Genomic DNA, 21981 nt, shown 5'->3' with positions numbered 1-21981 from the left:
CGACTCTACATCTTCGTAGAAGCTTTCAACTGCTTTGTCATCATAACTACATGGAGGTGCATAGGCCTGTACAACCTTCAGTTTATACCGCTTATTAAGCCTAATTACGATGCCTGTCACCCTCTCATTAATACTATAGAATTCATCTATATTGCCCGCTATATACTTATTGACAAGGAAACCTACTCCTAGTTCTCGCCTCTCCGGCAAACCTCGATAACACAGTACATGCCCATCCTTAAGTACAGTATATGCCTCATTCGGCCACCTAACCTCACTAAGCCCTATGACATCCCATTTCATACCCTCTAGTTCCTCTAACAGCACTGCTAAACTAGCTTCACTAGCTAGGGTTCTAGCGTTAAACGTTGCCAGGGTCAGTTTCCAATGGCGGCCTGTCCAGCGGAGCCAGGAATTCTTAGCACCCCCTGCTGCGTCACAGGTCTGACCGCCGCCGGGGTTTTATGGAGCTTATCATGAGAGGTTGCGGCCAATTACTGCACCAGGGTGGCCAACTCCTGTTCTGGTGAGGGAGTGCGTTGCCGAAGGTGTTCACCCGGCATCAGGTCGCACCTCAAAGCTTGTGCCGCTATTTCCTCCCATTGGGGCACGTCATTGGTTCCTCTCTGGAACCAGTGTCAAGTTGCCGCCAGCACCAGTCTTCTCTTGGCATCGCCACTCGAACCAGTGTTCGCGGGAGCCCAGATGTTGAAACGAAGACAGTCTTCGTTTCCCACCACTCCTGTGCCTGGGACCCACTGGGCGCACGGAGGGCTTGGCTTCATGGCATCGACAACCACGCATTCGTCGGACACGTTGAGAGGCACAGGATTAGAGAAGCGTCACTCGCCCATTGTGCTTAGGGCGTATGGCATGCCCAGCCACCGCGAGAGATTTACTCCGCCCACAGAGGTGTTGACAACGACAGCGTCGAGACCGAGGTTAGGAATAGCTTGACAATGAGGCTCTGGCCCTTTCGGCTTCGTCCTTCTCGATGTAGCAGTTTCTGCCGATGTAGCACGTCCTTCCGAGGTACCCCTTTCTGTCGAGGCCCCATAATGCCTGCCGACGTGGCCATTCCTGCCGAGGTAGCACTTCCTGCCGAGGTACAAATTGCTACAGATGTAGCCGTTCCTGCCGAGGTATCACTTCCGGTCGAGGTACCAATTACAGCTGAGGTAGCCGTTCCTGCCGAGGTAGCGCTCCCTGCCGAAGCAGAAGGCGGCGAGGTGGTCGTGCTTGCGGGTCCCTTCCAGAGCATGGAGCCGACCATGAGAGACACAATGAGGAGGACCACTCCAGCGACTATCAGGGCTGGTACGAGGACATTGGTTGGGCTTCTTTCTTCGGTAGCGGGAAGAGTGGAGTCTTCGTCAGGCACCGCTCGCCCTGGGTCTCGCTGTTTAGCGTCAGTAGGGGGAGGTGACTCCGAGCTTTCAGAAGATTCGACTTCCTCTCTGCCAGCCTGCGCTTTCTGGGAATCTGCCAAGCCGACGCCCTCTGTGCTGCCCGTAGGATTCGGTGTTTCGGCAGTGGTGTCTGGTTCCGGGGCGGGGTCCATGGCGGCGGGTGCTTCGTTCGTCGCTAGGGCAAGCTTGCTCACTGCGATCTCTTGATCGGAACACGTGCCGATAGGGTGCGATAGAATTCAAGATTATACAAAAATGTTTATATGTTATTCGTGTCCACTAATGTGGACATGGTGCCTCAAAGCTGATACATGAATGAAAACATTGCAACATTTTCTGCATTTTCTAACTAATCGTTAAGCATGAATAAATTTTTTCCTCTGAGGCACCTTGATGCCTTCAAGATTGAGACACCTGCACGCAATCAACGTATTACGTACTGCTCTTGCACAAAATAACGAAGTGCCGTGGACAGAATGTGCCACTTTAGCAATTTCGACATTAAGACGCCATGTCCACATTTGTGGACGCGAAACTCGGAAAGTCCGCTGAAACACTTTTTCTATGTATAAGATGATGAAATCTGGCATGCAACATCTACATTCCTTTATTGACATATTCATTACAGTAAATAGTATTATTAGGCATTGGTTTAGTAAGAGGCATGCAAAAATAAGAGCTACTGATTCATCCCGCCGTAATACGCTGCGACGTTCATCTTTACTTGCTGTTTGCAAACACATTTCGCTTTAGAAACAAGAGATGACGCCATGTACTCGACAGGGCGGGTCTAAATGTTACGGGTGCCCAATTCAAAGGCAAAAATTAGGACTCCATGCAAAGATATAACGAAATAGCGCCTGAAGGGGATAAATCAGCTGTGGATGCGGCCACTGACTAATGCTTTTTTTTTTTAATTCTCGGTGGCAAAAATGGAGGGTGGGTTCATTATGCAAGTGGGTCGATTACGCGACAAATACAATATCATTTTTCATGATTGCAAACGGTGTCTCAAGCCAATTTCTATACATCAAATTATCGATATATCAAACTATTTCGTGATCCCCTTCGAGTTCGATATATCCGGTTTTGACTGTATTCTATTTAGCTATCGCATCCCAGATGTGAAGGCAGTACTTGTTTTTTGATGAGGGTAGCAGAGTGGGCAAGTTTGTTGTTCATGATTAGGGTCGTTCGTTTTCGGGTAAAACTCTATTTTTCCTGGTTTCTGGAACAACTGTGCCCACGGAACTTGTTGAACGCTCGTATGAAAGCACCAAAGCAGAAGCTATTTGAGCGACACTTTCTGATAAAGAGGTTCTTTATGCGAAGGAAGTCTTAACCACAGCCCGATTTGTTGTTGTTGTGGCTGTAGGAAGAAGGAAAAGAAAATGCACGGGCCTGGTACTAGCTCTGTAGCTGGGCCACCTCCGCTGCCTCGTACAGACAGAAGAAAAAATAGAGAAGAAAAGGAAGAGGGAAAGAAAGATGAGCGCCGCAACAACAGCCGTTGTCCACCACCTTAAATGAGAGATGCACTCGAACCACAAGACGCTTGAAAGCAGAAAACGTCTGATGGCAAGCTTCGATCACCTAGTAAACGTCAAGCTACAGCAGGCTGTCAATGAGTTTTCCACGATGATCGGTAAAAGCCATCGATCAAAAGGTGTTTTGTCTATGTTGCCTAAGAGCAGTGCAACATTTGTAAAAACTTGAAGAGTTTTGCGTAAAAACCTCCACAAAATGGGGCTGCACTCTGCCACCGAACGTCTCAGACAAAGAAGAAAACCAGTTGACAATGTGAAATGGGTGCCTTACTCGATCCATTCCAGAATAATGGCAGCGTTTGGGCGAGTTGGTTAGACATGGTAAACCTGGAAAGCGCATAAAAAACACACACGGAGACAGACACACACGTGTGTCTGACGGACAACAGCAAGAGACAGACACACGTGTGTGTCTGTCTCCGTGTGTGTTTTTTATGCGCTTTCCAGGTTTACCATTCCAGAAGCGGCTGCTGAGTCAGTCTGATGACTACCGACCTCTATTTCCATGACGAGCAATGTGGCTCACTTCGCGGGGAGTTTAACCAGTACTTACTGGAAGCAAGCCCCACAAATGAAATTGTTGACCTGATGGACTATTGAAAAGACGCAACTGTGCGCTACCTCAGGCTAGCAAGTGCAGCGTGGGCATTGTTGTGTCTAGCTAATGGCAGCTGTGATGTTGAGTGAACATTCTCTCAGCTAAGATACCTCTAGAGGCCAGGCAGGTCTCGGATGGAATGTTGCGTATGTAGATGATTGTCTGTTAATAAGGGCGTGTAAAACGTCGATGACCAGCTCACGTGAATAAAGTATTTCTTGTCCAGAAACTGACCGTTGTACATCACTGAGAGTATTAATTACGACATAAAACCCCGAATTATGAAATACTTTCTTGAAAGCAACCCAAAACATAACCCTAATCTTTACCCAAGGTTAGGAAAAATTGAAGATATTATTAATTTGTAAATTTAACCCGATAAAACCCAAATTTCGGAGTGTTTCCATGAAAAACCCTATTTCTCTCCTATTATCAAGTCGAAAAATAACGCCCAATTTTTACCCCCCGCATTTGAAAAAAAAAAAACAAAAAAAAAAACGAATAATCCTCTTTATGATGAAGAGTGTAGCGCTCGAAAGACAAGGACAAGAATTGTGTTGTCCTTGCCTTTTGAGGGCTAATGTCTTAAACATTCCTTTTAAACTCTGTTTCTTTTTCTGTTCATAGCAAAGCTTGCAGTTCCTACATTTATGCTCTTTTTTGCAGCTTCTGGAGCATGCATTCTGTAGAGGTCAGTGGAGGAAGTGCAAGTTTGCATGGCATTATTAAGACTGAGAAGCTATTGAACGAATTCCTTAAAAGCTAGGTGGTCAAATCCAGCCTTTCTTCTCAGCTTAAGGATTGCTCGGTGCAACCAATGTAGTGAAAGAACAGGGGCTTCTGCCACCGAATGATTCTGACCAGAATGTTGTAATAGCTAATCATTTATCAGATTTATTAACTGCTAGCATTATTTTTAACTCCCAGCATTATGATCAAGAATCGAGAAACGCTTCGGCACAGATATCTTTAGCTCGGCGACTCATACAAAGGCATGGATCATGGCACAATACCAGACAAACTAACCTTGTATTAGGGTTAAGGTCTAGTCAATTTTCACAATATGAATTTGATAAACTGATACTAATTATATGCTGTGAATGCAAAAGCATTCACCTTAAAAACTTTTGACCTAAAGACTTTATTACTGAAGGCCTTTATCATTAATTAATGACCCACACTATTACTTAACAAGGTTCTATATCATTCTAACAGATTTCACCCTGAAAGCCTTTATGATCGTCACTAATTACCCTTATCATTATTTAATGTCTTTATTATTCCATTAATGCCCATTATAATTAACTCTTGTGTATGATTACCCACTGCGTACCTAACGACTACTGGCGGCGTCGCCAGATTCCTGCATGGCGCCTGGCTTCACTGCCGATGATTATTATAATGCTTCCACATTAAAAATTGCTAACTCTAGGCAGGACACATTCCAGCAAGTTCAGCACTTCAACCTGCTAGTAAAAAGCTGTGGAGGCCTCATGCAAACCACACCAACCTTCACTGGTGTGGTCATGCGCTTGTCCCAAAGCCGGACCACACCATAACGATTGGTGCCGCTCAGCACAGTCACATTGTGATCCGTGGCAAGGCAGTAAACAGCGGAGTCGTGGGGGTCTTCCCAAGCCGAAACACTGCAACATTACAGAGGTGTTTGTATTAGCAAACATATGCAGCCAGGAAAATTTGTGTTGCTGCTTCAGAAAAAAAAAAAAAAAAACCCACAATGAAGTGCTTTAAAACCCTGGCACCTTGAGTGCAGCAAAGTGCTCTAAACATCATCAGTACTTTCAGTATATCTCTGTCATTATGGAATAGCACCGAAGCAACAACACACCTTTCGATATTATGCAACTGTAAAATTGGATGTCATGCATGAGTGCTCATGACCGCCAGCCTTTCACAATGTTAGATACAAAGTTGACAAAGATTCTATTCTAGCCTGCAACTACAAGGTTAGTGAACTAGTCCATTTAAGTACCTTGGTGAACCTGACATGTAGTTCACATGCAGCTATGCTGGTGCCCAAATTTCAGCCTGAACAGAGTAAAATGTAAAATCACCATCTGGTTGGGCACCGCAAGTCCCAAAGACGGACGAATGTGTCGTATCCACAGGACAGCAGCTCTACTGGTGTCTCAGGGTAGACATGCAGCACACCAGCACCGTTGCGATAACTTGTCCCCAGGCTGGTAATTAGAGCTCCCCTATACAACACACAGAAAACATAAATAGAAGTGAGCTTGTATTCACAAACAGCTGCGCTACTTTCAGCAACAACTCTGAACTGTGGTCCTCCCAGAGAGCCGTAAGTGAGTTGATGAAAGTAAAAGGGCACCTGAAAGGGGTGAGAAGTGGCCGTTCTTAATCAAAAAATACCATACAACATAAAATTACCTGCACAAAGTTTACCATATGTCACCACCGGCAGCAATTAATATGTTCAGTGTACTTCATGAAAGATGCATGAGAGAGAGAGAGAGAGCGTAAGCATAGCAAGTGTCATGCTTATGCATTATACCTTCCATTTATCAAGGTTGTAAATATGCATTTGATTCAGTGCATTCAGGTCCTTCTAATCACAATGTTTTAGCAAAAGCAAGCCACCATGGAATGAAAATTGTTTTGTAAATACAATAAGGTCCATTCTAGGCTTATTCAGACTGCCTAAATTTTTTAACTCTGGAGCATTTTGAAACAGGTGGGTATAAGTTAAAGGAGAAGAGGGGGGAGGGGGGGGGGGGGGGGGGGGGAGGCTGGTATAAAGAGTGGTCACCCCACTTTCAAAAAGCAATTGCACATATAGCAAAATCTTGCTGAACCCCATTATTTTTAAATGAATAACGGCCCAAGAAATACCTTGTTAGCAAATGTCAGTGGGATGCGAGCAACACTTATGTACTGAAACTGCCGTCTTTTATACATTTATCTCCCTTTGTGAGCCAAGATGAGTTTTTCAAGTGAGCTCGACATAAGGAAAGACATTAGAGCGCATGCAGCGTCAATTTCTGACAAAGCTCGTACACAGAATTTTCCATACTACACTGAATGGTTCTGTCTCTTGACCAGACAATACTGAAACAGACCAATAAGAAAGATAAAAAAACTTGCGTGCTCAAGTCAAAAGCCTGTAGCGGTGCGACCCCATTACAGCCTGCTGAACCAGTGAGCAGAATCCCATTCGACTCCAGCAATGCCACTGACCACACACGATCGTCGATGGGGATAGTGTAACGCAGAGTTGATGATGAATCTGCATTCAGCCTCCACACCTGCACATGGGCAGCATAAACAAACTGTGTCAAGAGCTGAGCCTCTGTGAAATGCATTTGCATGCCACTCAACATAACTTCCAGATCCGAACCATCCAATTAAGACAGTGGTAACAAACGGCTTCATAAGAAATGCTAATCACTATAATGTACTAATTACGCATCTGCAGAAGTATTTAAATGTGCAGGTAAAATGGAGAACTACAATTCAAATCGACGGTTGCTGACTTTTGTGACCAGTGGTCACAGCCACAAAAAGTTAGTTTCAATTGTACGTGCCTTTTGTTCAAATGAAGCAGGTTTCTCAACATGGCAGTGCAGCAACATAGTGGCGGCACAGTCAACTCCAAAAGTAGTAGACAAACGAGCCATTCATAAAATTTAAAGTGCAAATATGATGACACCACATGCAATGGTCAAGTTTGAACACACAAGTTTAGCATTCCTCTTGCAATTATCATGGGAACCAAGCAACGTGTAGAAGCAGAGACTAACTAGAAGAAAGGTCTGTGACAACAGCAAATATTCTTGGCAATGTAAGCTGGCTGCAAAGCCCTCAAACTTTTACCTCAGGCAAAACTAAAAAATTGACTCATAATTCAACTACTATTAGCAAACCATAAGTAATTAGGCATGTCAAGTCATAATCACAGCTTCTCATCAAATATACACAGGCCATTGATTCTGTTTCTGATGTATGCAGTGAGATTCATTCTGTTCTGCCAATGTTCGAATTTTTCGGGGCCAGATGAATCATTATAACCCATTTGAAGGGGCACTGAAAAAGGACCTGGAAAGGTAAGAAAAGTTGTCGATACTGATAGACCTTTAAAGGGCCACTGACCACCCTCTGGTCAAAAATATTTTGTTCCCAGTGACTGTGAGGCTTCGCCCTCATAACGTAAGGTCAAAAAAATGTTTTTGAAAAGATCAACTAATAATGGAGTTACAGCCACCGCAATCACCCGATTCTGTCGTGTTTCTCTCCTCCCGTTTCCTCGAAGAGGTTTTTCACTCTTCTGCCCGGTCGTCTAGCCTCCGCAAGCCAAATTCCCCTTCCTCCTCTGCGTTTGGTGGAAGGTGGGGTGTGGCACTCTGCGTGCGCGAGAATGAAACGGGTGAGGGAGCGCGCGCCGCTACATTCATTGCATCATTCAGTCTAGCCGTGGCAAAGAAAAGCGCGCAGCGAGCAGCGCACACAATTAGTCGTGTACGCCCACCCTTCACCTGTCAGTGAGACAGACCAATGGATGTCATTGTGTTCTGACGTCAGCCGAGCGGCTCGTAGAGAATGGGGAAGCTGGTTTCTTGAAGGGGAGGATGAGAGAGCTTTGATTTGTATTTTTGCTGTTTTGCGGTACGCGTATCGCTGTAGCATTTTCCACCTGGTACCTGATCGAAGCATTGGGCTCCTTTGCTTAAAAAGTCATACCCTGGACAGTGAGTGGCCCTTTAAGCATAACATACTACGACCGATTCATCTAGATAGTTTTTGTTCTTTACATTGTTACGCTTGTGCTCTCAAAAGCAATCATTTAAACATCAATTGGTTTGCCCTACATACTGTTACCACAAGACAGGAATCTGGTACACCAAACCTCTATTGCATTCAAAAATAAAGTTGCTGGAAGTTAGCACTGTGCGTGTCCCCTCTTTCTCTGCCGTTGCTGTGTGTAGTGCTACAATGTTTACAGGTCAAAACAAAAAATTGTAAGTTTACACATTATCAAATACTGATAGATATTGAACTTCCTATCACCTCCCAGCAAACATTTTCGATCTAGCAGCAGAACTAAAAGCGACAGAAAATTGCTTCCACATTTTCCCTCTCAACTTACACACAAGGCCAAGTGAGAAAAACAAAGATTACGGACATTTACTGGGCTCTGCCCACATAAGCATCACCAATCAACCCGGCTTGGTTTACATTTGTTTTTTTTTTCACTGCTTTAAATGCAGACAGCAGAGTAGAGAGCGGAAATGGTCAGGCACCAAGTATCCAGCCAGACCAGGTGGGCACCCGCCTTCTTCGCTGAGGCGCTGGCAAACCAATGAAAGCACCCTGCTGCAGCTCACACCGCCTACGCACAACTATGCAATGCACAGGAATTCGAGTGAATGCCTGGCACTATGGGTTGCCGTAAGTCGCAGAAGTGAGAAATTTTAAAATATAACAAATCATCAGCTCGCTTTTGAGGACTTGTACGTGGCATGCATACTCAGTAGTATTTCCTCTATATAATGCATATATTTGACGGCCACTTTCTGAACCTCACTTTCAAAATGCTTTCAAGACTCATTACATGGCCCAAAGCACGAAGTAAGATAAGAGAGGAGCGCAGACTCTGGCACGCTGCAATGCATTCGACATAGGCCGATTTTGCTTACAACACTGACCCTGCGTCTGGCGCTCAGCTTTGCCGTGCACTCGCCCTCCACTCCCCTTTCCTCGCTGCCGCGGCTTTGGTCACGCTTTCTTCTTCTCCCTATCCTCCTTGCAGAAAGAGACAAATTGGTGCGCCATCTCTCGACAGTGCCGCGAAACGAAATGCCCTTGCGCTCGATCCAGGCGACCGTGCGAGCGCCGCAAACAATGGGTGGAGAGCAGATGGAGTGGTAGCTTTGTGCATCGTCTGCTAGCCGCAAAATGCACAAGTGGAGTCGTGGTCGTTGTGTGTACGCCAAACAATTTTTTTTATGACAAAAGTTTCAGATCCCCGCCGGGGTGGCGCAGTGGTTACGGCGCTCGACTACTGTTCCCAAGGATGCGGGATCGAATCCCGGCCTCGGCGGCCGCTTTTCGATGAAGGCGAAAAGCAAGGCGCCCGTGTGCTGTGCGATGTCAGTGCACGTTAAAGAACCCCAGGTGGTCGAAATTTCCGGAGTCCTCCACTACGGCGTCTCTCATAGCCTGAGTCGCTTTGGGACGTTAAACCCCACAAACCAAACCAAAAGTTTCAGATTAAGCTCCGCCCGTGACATTTTTTGTACCGGTTGCATGCGTCCATAAGAATGAATCGATAGGGACATGCAGACGACGAACCACGCAACGAGTTATATGTTTTTTGTCGTTGGCTGTGAATTATGGTATCGCAAAGGAAAAGAAAAACCAGGCAGTTTTTTGTAATCATAATACCGTACATAACACTCACAGATGGCTCTACATAGAGTGCAAGAGAAAAGACAAGAGCCGTGAAACGTATTGTCTGCTGGGAACCTGCGCATATATGAAGGAGCCAGGTGCGGCAAGTAAGCTGTATGAAGCTAACAAAAAATGCGATTGTGAGGGTTATATACTAGCAGTGACGCAGGCAAGGGACGACACGCCAGTGCAGTTCGACTATGCAAATGATGAACACATTTGCCAGAGATATATGCAAGCGACATGAAGCAGATGACAGACGCAGCGGCACCACTGAATCACCAGAGCAGAGGAGGAACACTTCACTAGCACCAGTGGTAAATCCGAGTGCTATCTATCGGAATCGCCACAAAGCTTTCTTCGGTGTAAAAAAATGTCACTCTTCCTAACAGCGGAGTCGGCGCTCCTGTATCTTGCTCAATGGCCCAAAGGCAAAATTGGTGGTCTGTACATTTTTGGCAAAGGCCTGTAGATTAACACCCAACATTACTCTAGGCTCTTCTTGGTATCGCCAGAGTCCTTTGTTCAGATGTACATCATAATGAGCCCCATATTTAAAAATAATAAACGGCATAAACTGTTTATTTTTTGTCCTTTTCCATCCTGGCCAGACGGGTTTCTGTCACTTTTGACTTTGAGCCCCTTATGTCCTTACCCAGTCTGCCCAATAATTTACCAAGAACCACACTTCTGGCAGTGTTGATGCCATAGGTAAAAAAAAAGGCAGAGCTGATGAACTATGGTTAGGCTACACACAAGATGAACACACTCAAAAGTAGAAGGTTGGACAACTGCCATAACTTCTTTCGCAGAGCATCACACAAAACATGAGGTGTTTGCTCAGATCCCAATGGTGGCAAGTGCTTTTCTTTCTAATCAATTACATTTCAGGTACAAAATAACTACTAATTTTTCATTTATCAACACAAAAAAAAAAAAAAAAAAAAACAAGATAAAGAAAGAATGTTGCTATTCTTTGCCGAGTTTTGGTTCAACTGTGAGAAGACAAAGTACATTTTGGCACACCTTCCCTACCAAAACAAAAAAAATTAAAAGTGGATGACCAGCTCAACATTCCCAAACTCTGAAACCAGATTAAACTTCTGTATTTTGAGAAGCAAAAAACCTAATGTACCTTTACAGTAGTATCTTGGGATCCAGTCACTACAATCGTATTGCTATAGTCCACACTATTGATAGCCTTGTCGGCGCAGTCCAAACGATTATGTACAAGCGATCCTTGAGCTGCATTCCAGATGAACAAAGATCCATCACTGAAAGAAATGCAAAAATGAAAAAAGACACCTTCCTTCAGTCATGGAAGCACACATTGCTAATGAAATCAGAGACTTAGCAACATGGTACAAGGTCTGCAAATGAGAGAAGCTGCTGGACCAGCACGGCACAGACTTTACTTACTTCCCTCCGCTGACTACCAGCCCATCTTTGCAAACAAAATGGCCAATGTCATCTGCGTGACCCTGAAGCTTCACCAATGCACTCTGTCCAAAGCCTCCGTCTTCCGTTCGTCTATATTTGAGAATAACAGCTCCTTTGCTGTACCACAGCACATCACGTTCCAGTTGGAGCCACGGAATGTAACTACAAGAAAAGCAAGGACACCAACGACTACAATTTATTTCACAAGACATGACAGCCTAGTAACAGTGATGTGACAAAGAACAATTAAATAAATTGACCTGATCTGTGGCATGCCAGATATATAATGTTCCGAAGCAGTGCGGTAGATTAACATTTCGACCACATAGGAATTTCTAACATGTTTTCTATCACATAGCATACAAACTTTTTCATTTTGCCCCAACTGAAATCACCACCACTGCCTGGGCTCGATCCAATGGGCTCATGATCGGGAGAACAATGGTTACACTGCAGCAAATGACTGGAATCTTATCATCAATGTGCTGAAATACATACGCAAACAGATTTGAATGATGTTTGTAGAATTTTACTGCAGTTTCCATCAAATTTTACCATTCACAGGCGTATCTTTTCCAAGTGGGTCAGGGGAACCATTCAAAACATCTTTCCATAAGACATGGTCACATATGCTGACAGCGAACTTTTCCCATTCTTCTCTACAATTATTCCCGAAAATAGAAAAGCGGAAAGTATTATTCTCACCACATTTTGCCGAAGTCCTTATGAAAGAACATGAATTGATAGTATAGAAATGAATTTAAATTAAAATAAAGCTTAGTTTAGTTTAGTTTAGTGGGGTTTAATGGCACATAGGCTACTAAGGCCATTATGTGCCAAGCGTGAGGTTTAGTCTGTTATGCGTGCGATGGGTCTAAAAGTTGGTTAAAAAATCTATAACTCATTTAAAAACTTGGCTTCTTTAAGGAATGAAACAATACATGATGTATTTACAAGTGAGTCATCTCCTAGAAGTAGGCAAGGATGAAAAGGAATGTGTTCATTGAAAAATTGTGGGAAGTGTTTCTTTCTCATCTTGTCCAGTTTTTTGTATGAGCATAAAATGTGTATTATTGTCATCTCTTTTCCACATAGTCCACATGTCGGTCTTTTCTATTTTGCGAGAATAAAGCTGTGTGTAAGGTATGTGTGTCCGATGTGCAGGCGACATACGATGACTCTGACTGCCAGTTTTCTTTCAATTTGTAGTGCAGCGAACTTTAAGCTGTCCTTGTAGAGAATGCATACTTTCTTAAGAAGAACGGAAATCTGAGCTAGTTGGTGCATTGCAAGATCAAAAAAACAGCGCGGCTACATGGGACAAACAGAAAGGAGAATAACGGACAAGCGCTTGTCCGTTATTCTCCTTTCTGTTTGTCCCATGTAGCCGCGCTGTTTTTTTGATCTTGCAATACTTTCTTAATTGTTTCGTGTTGTGCTTGTGCAGCGCACTCATCTGCTTTAGCCTTTAGATTGCTTACGACATAGTTGAAAAGATCTGCTGGTCTGTTCGATGCCACAAATGAAGGAAAACATCTACTGGCCAGGTTGATATTAGCCAATCAAAGCATGGGAAAAAATGGAACTGTAAATCAATTCTTTCTCATGAGAGGGCCAGCTGCATTTTTTTCTGCCAAGTTTCACAGAGATGACTTGAGATACCGATATGCTCCTGGTGAAGGAAAAATGTTTATCGCGAGCTGCTACCAACACGCAGAAGGTATGAAACATGCATCCCGCTGCCTATCAAGAAGAGGAGAAAGCATTTGGGTCTCTATATTGCTTTTTTTTTTTTTGCACGAGGTGATGCAACTCAGGTTTGTTTTTTTAGGTTTACAGAAATGGCAGGACATGTAGACACACCTGTGGCTGTAGAATGCTTATCATGAGCTTGCAACCAACCATAGCACCAACATACAAAATCTGGGTTCCCACTGCCTGGGAAGGAGCCATAACATTTGGCTCTGTAAATCATTTTTGTTTTTTTTACAAGGAACAACACGACTACAACTTTTTTTTGTTGAAGTTACGCAGGAATGAGACTAGTGGAAACACGCTTTTGTGAGTAAAAAACTGCTTACCACGAGTATACGACCAATATGTAAAAGGTGAGAAGAATAGCTCCCACTGCCCGTGAGAGGGTTAAGATAGTTATAGATCCAGCCTTGTATGCTTCAGATCAGGAAACACACAAAATCAAGAATATTTGCTAAATCTACACTGATCACTGCTCTAGAACAATACATATAATGTGTATGATGCCCTCAGAATGCGTAAACAAAATAAGTGTGAAATTCTGCTATAAAATATGGTCACTATTCTGTTCAGCCTGTGCTAAGAGCACTGCTCTGCAAGAGACAATTAAAAATTATTAATTTCCTGAAGTCGGCAAATTTGCAGACAGGTTTATAAGCAGCATTAAGAGGTCTTTTTGTAACTACCTTTCCTGTTTCTGTCATCCTGCGATCAACATGTAGCGATGACCTCACTTTGCTGCCGAAGAATACAACTTCATACACTCAGCTTAGCCTATTAGTGAAGTTTCACTGTAATATCAGTTGTCAACTGCTCGCCAAAATTTCAACCTTGCTCGGTTTAAAGCTAAGTGAAACAATGGTAATAGCGCAAAATTTGAGGGACCAGAAGAAGGGAGGGTCAAACGAGTGCCTAATGTTTTTCTTTTTCGTCCTTGGTTCTTATTCACTGTTAACTGTTGTTTCAATATGCACTACCAACCTACCCACTACGTTATGTTGATGCGGTTCAAAGCTACTGATGGAGCTGCACACCCCAAGATTTGGAGCCAGTTCAATGAACGATTCCAGCACTGCCCGAAAAAAAAGCTCACATTTCTCTGAAATTGACAGCAGAGTGCTAAACCGCAAAATGCAATCTAGGTACAGGTGCATCAAGAGAACCTGTAGCTAAGGCAGCTTTCAGCATGGTCCAGGGTGAGCTCTATGCTAACCAGCATCCAGCAGCTGCATCGGCGTAAATAGCTTACATTGTGTAGTGCTGGAGGAGTACCCTCTCCCTGTAACGGCCAGTTTGCCACAGGATCGACTGCCAACATTTCTCTGCTGGCTGAAGCACATGCCGAGACCTGGAAGTAATTTGAATAATTTATTATTATTTTGGCGACAAATAAGCGTGAAAAAAACAAAAAAAAAAAAAAAAGAAACAGACGGTTTAACTCCGTTAATCATGAAATATCGTGCAGCAGCAGGGTGTTTTGACAGGGTTGCGTTTGCTGTGTCTTAATTATTAAACGTTATTTTGCTGTATTAATCAGGCGGCCATGCTTCCAGACCACACATTGCATATGTGCTGCAGCACTAAAAGTTCCGAAACTGCAGAATGTGCAGCGGAGAAATGAGAAAGCCTTAGCGTTGCTGCTGCACATAGTACATCGCGCACCCCTAGTTGAACACAACCAGCGTTCCGGCGTCCTATAATTGGTTTAAAGGAAAGGTGCAGTATCTGTCACACTTGTTTCTGTAGGCACCTGAAGTGGCTCGGAAAGGTCAAATCGGCTTCAGACATAGGGGTTTTGCGAGAATGCGGGTAGCAGTGCTGCAGCACTAAAAGCATAAATTACGTAGCCAGACGCACTGACCGCAGCACACGATCACGAGCCCATTGCCCGATTTTAACAAATTATACAGCATTGCTTTATACGTGCGAGTTTACACAGCCACACGAAGCAAGAATATGAGGAGCTTATTACGCACACGGTAGAGGGTCCTCGCAGTTTCCGACTTACCGCTCGAGCATTCGGCTGTCGCTTTGGTTCGTAGCGACAATGTTCTTGCACCTTCGGCTCCAGATATAGTCTTGCTTCAGAAAAGCGTTAAATCGCTTACACACGCAGCTAAGCCGGCCCAACGTCTCTATATCGCAATAGGAGCATACAACGTAGAGTACATCAGGTGGTAGCTGTACGAACATCGCGTCCGAGCGAGACATTTCTGAGCGGCGTTCGAACTGTTCGAACGCAGAAGCACTCCAATGGAGCTAGTGTGCGAGACGTTGATTCGAAGTATGTTCCCGTAATTTTCATTTTCCTGATAACTTCAGTAAAAAAATACGTTGCACAAAAATGTTACATTTTCAAAACTCCGAATTTTCCGCATGCGTTCGCTCCGTAAGGAGCCTTCGGGAACTGGTCGGGACGACCACGACCTCTCGTGCACAGAAGTCCAAGTGCGCCAAGTTTCAAAAAATCATAAACGCCAACTTAATATAGTAAACCTCAATTACCCCATAATTTTAATTACACTAGGTCTATTTCTTGCAACATTTTAAAGCAATGCAAATTATTATCTTTTTTTTTTCTCAAACTCGTTGATGTTGATGATGGCGCGCTACATGACGCTACCATGCGACCAAGGCAAGAAAAAAAAAAAACTGCCTGTGGTACCTGCGGCCTGCGGCGTTGCTTATTTTAAAACAAATAACTTTGATTATTATTTTGATGCGATAGAGTGCCACCAAAGTTCCAGGCGGTGTTTAATTTTTAAAGTTTTAGTTTTGCGATGATGATGATGATCAAGAAAAGCTGTCCACGACCCATTCAAGATTGAAGTAATCGAAGCGATTGAAGGCCCTTGGCTACAGTGCCCTACCTTGGCCGCCTTGGCTCAGCCGGTGCCCGGTGCAGCCTTGGTGCCTTGGTACAGCCAGCTGTTTCCGCAAGCAGGCTCTAGCGGACCAGTCAAGATCGCAGCATGGCAAGCTTATGGAGAAGTAACGTTAGAAATCCTAGTAATAGCGCGAATACCGAAACTTCCTTGCTTCAGGAGCTCCTCAAGCTAGATCTTCGTGTGAAGTCCTGCGTACAGGTGTTGCATTTGTGTTCTCCAAAAGTCGCGCAATATTTGACGGCGACAGATAAGCGTTAAAGCGCATACTTGGACAGCCATACGCTTTACTGCACCAATGTTACTTTGTCTCTGTGATCTAGTTTTACTGAGCACCTTAACAGAAGAAACACGCTCAATTTAGCTGCTCTTGCATCAAGCGGTCCTTTGATTTCTTTGCCGTACAGTTTCCTCGTTTTATGTGCTGTCTGTATTTTGCATCACTATAAACATTTCTTTGCCATTGTTTAGGATATCCAAAATGACTGCGATAGCCGAGAACAGTTCAACGCCATTAATTTGGAAGCTGGGGAGAGCATGCGAAAATTCAAGAAGACGTTGGAGGTGAGCATAAATAATTACTTTCCAAACCTTACTGGTTTTTGTGCCAGCAGGTAACGGCCCCATGCTTATATTCTTGTTTCTTCCGATGTCATGTGACGAAATAGTAGTTGCAGTGCTGTCGTATTGGAATCGAAGCCAGCTGCATATAGAAAGAGAGGCTGCACTGTTACATATATGACATATCTGCATCGAGCTGAAGCAGTAGGATGAGCGAACGTCAGTGGAGAAATGGTATGGGAAGAGTGATGTACTGGTGCGGCCAAAATATTACGGAACATGCCTCTGTTCGAGATTTTCTCTCGCGTTCTGTAGAGAAGATATGGTGGTGATTTGGGCCCATACACAAGCAGCGGCATATGCTAACATTTGTAGAGTGTTCGTCAAAAGTTTAAAGCTTAGGGGTTTTGCTTCTGAGGCAGATCATTTGGCTCGTAATGCATTCTTAGTGTTTCAAATCTGCTGAAGATAAGAATATTTTTCGTCCTACCCTCTCCAAAGGGGAAAAGGAGCACCACCACACGGCTTAAAAGCAGACCCCTGGGCTCTAAACTTTTGACAAAGATGGCACAAAGAAGGTACTTCCTAATATTTGCTAGGTAATGCGTGACAAAAGTTTTTTTTATTGCCGAGGCATGCTCTGTATTATTGTGACCAAGAATGTACGAGGATGAGAATCAGAAAATGTACACATTTGTAATACACTATAGCGCAGCAAAAGACGAGGACATGAGACGAGAGACGAACACCACGAGCGCTAACTTCCAACAAGCGCTCGTGGTGTTCGTGTTTCGTCTCTTGTGTCCTCGTCTTTTGCTGCGCTATAGTGTATTGGAATCATGTACCAACAAGCCCAAAAGACCACGCTACACATTTGTAGACGCTTCATAGTTCAGTCTCTGGGCTCACTGCATGCTAAACTGTCTGCAGACATATTTCCAGCTATAGACAAGCGTCAAGTTTGTAAACAAAGGTGGCGATCAGCAGCAACATAAAGTCCCTTGATCCTCTTCAGATTTCGCTCCCCCTCGGCCGCTGAGCCTGCCTGCTCGCGAGTGGCTCCTTGCGTGAATCAATGACGGGGACATGTTGGGCTGGCTTTTTAAAGCATTATTTTAAAAACTACTATGCACAAGTATTACAATGAACTTGTAAATGTCACGTTGGGTTGTAGCGGCATGCATCCCTCACAACAAAAATGAAGCGAAAAAGAAGACACGTTCAAAAGGGCAAAAAAGTTTGGACTTCAGCATCGTGCTCGGGTACTTTGAAGCATCCGGAATGGAAAATAAAACAGAGCAGGAAATTATGCTGACATCGGCCCTGGGTATCAGATAGATGGCAATGAATGAGGACCGACGGCTATTTAAAAAATGTTTGAATCTATGTGTGAATGGTAAACACGCCGATTCTGACATACTATTTGGCTAATCTACGAAGCAAAAGCGTCTAGTATCGCGTGGTTTCATTCCCAACTCACGATCTGTAAGAAAAGGATGGACCACGGTAGAAGAATGGGATGGACCAAAGCTCCTACGGTGGCTAATCAGAAGTAGTGTATGACCAAAAAAGTCACTTTTGTTTCATCAAATAATTCATCAAGCAAAGTGACTCGGGTGAAACAGCGTCTTATTTCACTGGCACAATAGTGGTTTTCCTTGAAGGCCGTAAGGTATGGATCATGCGAAAATAAATACAAAACACCCAATTTCAAATAGAAAAGAAAGTGCCGATAAACACTGTTGCACATTTAGAGGACAATGCCGAGAACCCATAAAGGAATAAAAAGGTGTGAAAACGAAGAGTAAGAGAATACTTATTGCACGAACATTTTCAACACGTTTTAGTCAAATTTTAATTTCAGTCATAAAAAGCATCGGGGGTGCACTGGAACATTTAACTATGTATGTGGATATGGGCATATGTAATGGATTTTATAGAGGTATATTGATACCAGTACAGATATCTACAAATGTGTAGGTAGTTACAAGAAACTTGCAGGTATTTACAAGTGATGCATACGAGAGGCAAAATAATAACTCCACACAGATTTACAAACCACAGCTTTCACAAATATGTTTACAAATTCAGCATGAAATAATACATACATGCTCTCATCCAATTCAGGCTGCAGTCCAGTTATTATTTTTTGCATGGATCCTCTCCGAGCTTGCGTCAAATGTGTGCGAGCTTCGCATGCTTTCGCAGCAGGCTGTCGTTGCTTCGGCGGCAGCCCATATGAGAACAAGATTAGGATCGCGTTCGGTTACAGCTTCTTTCTTCCACATTTTTTTGTTTTGGAGTATTATCGGTTAACATTGCTTAGCAGTAAAATGGAGCGTTAAGTGTACCACCGGAAGAAATAATTATGCGTGACATGATTTTTACTTCATTCCCAATTTCCAAGCAATGAAAGTAACAAATTTTATAATTATGCTTGCGTTTGAGGCTGCAAGTACTCCGCACTGGAAAATTATCAGTGAAGAAAATGTAGGCGGCATCAAAGTCCAAAGAGCCAAAAAAAAGAAACAATATCTGACGCACCTGTCTGTATATTTGTATGGCGATTGTCTAAACATGAAGTAACTGGCCAAATACTCAAATTTATGTGCGTCGCTCAAGACAGCTTTCAAATGTAACTATGAGAGTTTTTGGTACCCAACTTAACATTAAACATTAGCAGACATTAATAACAGTACTGCATGCCATGTACTAAGATATTCCGCAAAAGGGTCACTTCCACAAAAAATAGTACAGAAGTCGGAAAGAAAGATGCATCCTATGTTTGAAATTAATTAAGATTGGCATTAGAGTTGCGAACGACAAAAATGTATAGCTTTGCTAGCACTGATTGCGAGCTAGTTCACCTGAGTTTGTTCTCAACCCACTTCCTGATGCACCGTGGAGATCATATTTTCTGAAAATGGTCGCGCAGTTATTTTCGTCATAAAAGAAACAAAAGCAAGCGCGACAAGACATAAATAACTTGGTTCCTTAAATTTGGCGAACGCTCCGTGCAGCTGCAGAAAACTTCGAAACAGACAGTGCCTCTCACAAAATAGTCTTTTTTGTCGTGAAAGAGCCATTGTTTTGTATGCAGCTCATCGCTCTTCCCTCGAGGAATGCAAAATAAAGTGATAAATTTTTCTGGCCTCCATGAATATTGAAAGGCGCTGCCACACGGTATCACGTACACGGAACTGTATGGGTGCGAGCCTAAGGAAACTCTGTGAGGCAGTCTAATGGCTACCGCGCAAAGATAAAAAACAAGGAAAACTAGTTTTTACCCCTGGTGGTGACGTATTGTGACATGGCGGCCACATTGAGGGGAATTCTGGTGCTCGGCAGCCAACGAGAGAGCACAAAAACCGGCTCCCCTTTCTGTTCGAGGGGGGAAGCGTAGGAGAGTGAGGAGGAAGACGCTGGGCAAGGGAGAAGGCAGCAAAGATCTCACATTTTCGCTACTTTTCAAGATAGAGGGGCTTTATAGCGACATGGGGTGTAGGCAAAAATGTAGTGTGCATACACTGCGCCAAGCGATGCTGCCTTCGAAGCCAGTTTGTGCGTGTGAATATTCTGAAGCGTAAGCTTTGCTTGTGCATAGAAATAGTTTGGCTTATGCCTGGAGAGTAGTTCAGCACTTTTGCAGCCAATTACTGCTGGAATTACCCGCCTAAAAGCTGCATTGGCTTCCCGCAAGGGCACCTTGTGTAAACTAGGTGTTGGTGCTTGGTGCCACCACGGACCCTGAGCCCCCATACCGAAGCTGTAATCCGTACCGTGGCGATAGGTTGAGAGGTGAAGGGAAGAAACCTTGAACGGTGGCGGTCGAGGCCATGGTCAAGCCTCGGCCGATGGGCTCCTCGCCTGTCCACCAGGCGAGGGGCTCCGGGACCTTCCTCTGCGTTAAAGGGTGAACCAGAGGCGACATATATTAGGACCCCTTAAAACAATCCATACCGCATGGAAAAACTACCTTTAAAAAAACCTGATCGACCCCCGAAAAGGAGTCGCACTGAAGTGACGCAAAAAATCAGTACACCAACTGAGAACTTTCCAAAATTTCTTGTCTTGCGCTCTGTAACCGAATCTCAACCAGTAAATGAACTGTCAGTCTTTCTGATTGCCAACTCTCTGAAGGCCATCATTGGGGCAAACTACAAAGCGAAAAAACTAGGATCTGGTGACCTGCTAATAGAGGTATCAGACAAAAGTCAATCTGACAACCTTCTCATAACAAAAACGTTTGCTCACCTTGACGTTTAGGTATCACCCCACCGCAGTCTTAACAGCTGCCAGGGAGTTGTCTCTGAGCGAGACCTCCTAAACGAAACAGAATCAGATCTCCTTGAGGGCCTACAGAATCAAGGTGTAACAGCAGTACGAAGAATAACAATCAGGCAAAAGAACAAAGAAATAAAAACGAAACATATTGTTCTCACCTTCAACCGGAGCACACTTCCTGAATTTGTCAATGTGGAATTTATCCGATGCAAAGTTAGCCCGTACATACCAAGCCCCCGCAGGTGCTTCAAGTGTCAGCGGTACGGACATGGTAGCCAGACATGTCGAGGACGCCTGACCTGTGCAAAATGCAGCGCACATGACCATGCAACCGATAAATGCAGTGCAACTGACTACAAATGTGTGAACTGTGAGGGCACCCACCCTGCATACTCACGGTCCTGTGCAGCCTTTCAGGCCGAAAAAGAAGTAATCAATATAGAGATAACTGAGAAGATAACATACGGAGAGGCCCGAAAAAAGCACAGAATGCTTTCCTCCGCTCCCTATGCTAACGCAGCCCGCAGAGGGGCCAGGCCGCGTCTAGCAACGGTGGGCACGCAGTGCAATGCTGCTGACGTGCTCCCACCACGGCTCCTCACTAAGCAGCCACCGGCTGCACCAATCTTTGCAATCTCGGAGGTCACTTTCTCCCAGACGTCCGGGACACCAAAGACATCTGAGAGGGACTTTGTTCCTCTTGAAAAACCTCCTGCCTCCATGCCTTCACCAGAGGCGATGGAGGTGAGCACGGACTCCGCAGCGTCAGCGGCGCCTAGGGAGTCCGCCAATGAGAGGCGGGGCCTGCTGGACCGCCTCAAATCAAAAAAACATACACCAGTTAAGCCTCCTGATAAGGGCGGCGAGTCCTAACCCTACTCTATATTCTTTCCACACCTACCAAAATGGCTACCGAGAGCATCATTTATTGGAACTGTCGAGGACTCCTAAAAAATCTGGATGACGTATATGAAATCCTCGCCGAACACCAACCAAACATAGTTTGTCTGCTAGAAACGCATCTGAAACCAACAGACACAAGTTTTCTCAAGCAGTATCATATATTCAGGAAAGAT

General features: G+C 44.2%; 2 protein-coding genes across 3 annotated transcripts in view; one reads left to right on the top strand and one right to left on the bottom strand.

Moving 5' to 3' along the window:
* Positions 1 to 15604, bottom strand: part of LOC146206537 (F-box/WD repeat-containing protein 4) — a 28099-nt gene extending 12495 nt beyond the window's left edge. The window contains exons 1-7 of one of the 2 annotated variants that reach the window (XM_084591268.1): positions 15184 to 15603; positions 14425 to 14523; positions 11400 to 11582; positions 11116 to 11254; positions 6678 to 6838; positions 5630 to 5773; positions 5065 to 5200 (exon numbers count right to left, since the gene is read on the bottom strand). In XM_084591268.1, the coding sequence (XP_084447394.1) occupies positions 5065 to 5200; positions 5630 to 5773; positions 6678 to 6838; positions 11116 to 11254; positions 11400 to 11582; positions 14425 to 14523; positions 15184 to 15386 (1065 nt within the window). In that variant the 5' untranslated portion in view covers positions 15387 to 15603. Of the gene's footprint in view, positions 1 to 5064; positions 5201 to 5629; positions 5774 to 6677; positions 6839 to 11115; positions 11255 to 11399; positions 11583 to 14424; positions 14524 to 15183 lie in introns of both variants that reach the window. The other variant, XM_084591269.1, reaches the window with a different exon arrangement.
* A 363-nt stretch (positions 15605 to 15967) lies between these two features.
* Positions 15968 to 21981, top strand: part of Sec20 (vesicle transport protein Sec20) — a 31451-nt gene continuing 25437 nt past the window's right edge. The window contains exons 1-2 of the mRNA XM_084591267.1: positions 15968 to 16261; positions 16532 to 16624. Of these exons, the coding sequence (XP_084447393.1) occupies positions 16148 to 16261; positions 16532 to 16624 (207 nt within the window). The 5' untranslated portion in view covers positions 15968 to 16147. The remainder of the gene's footprint in view (positions 16262 to 16531; positions 16625 to 21981) is intronic.

This window comes from Amblyomma maculatum, chromosome 1 (assembly GCF_055883805.1).
Source record: "Amblyomma maculatum isolate TAMU_Amacu chromosome 1, ASM5588380v1, whole genome shotgun sequence".
Taxonomy (NCBI): domain Eukaryota; kingdom Metazoa; phylum Arthropoda; class Arachnida; order Ixodida; family Ixodidae; genus Amblyomma; species Amblyomma maculatum.
Note: the sequence above shows the minus strand (reverse complement) of the source record. Positions and strands in the feature narration are given on the sequence as shown.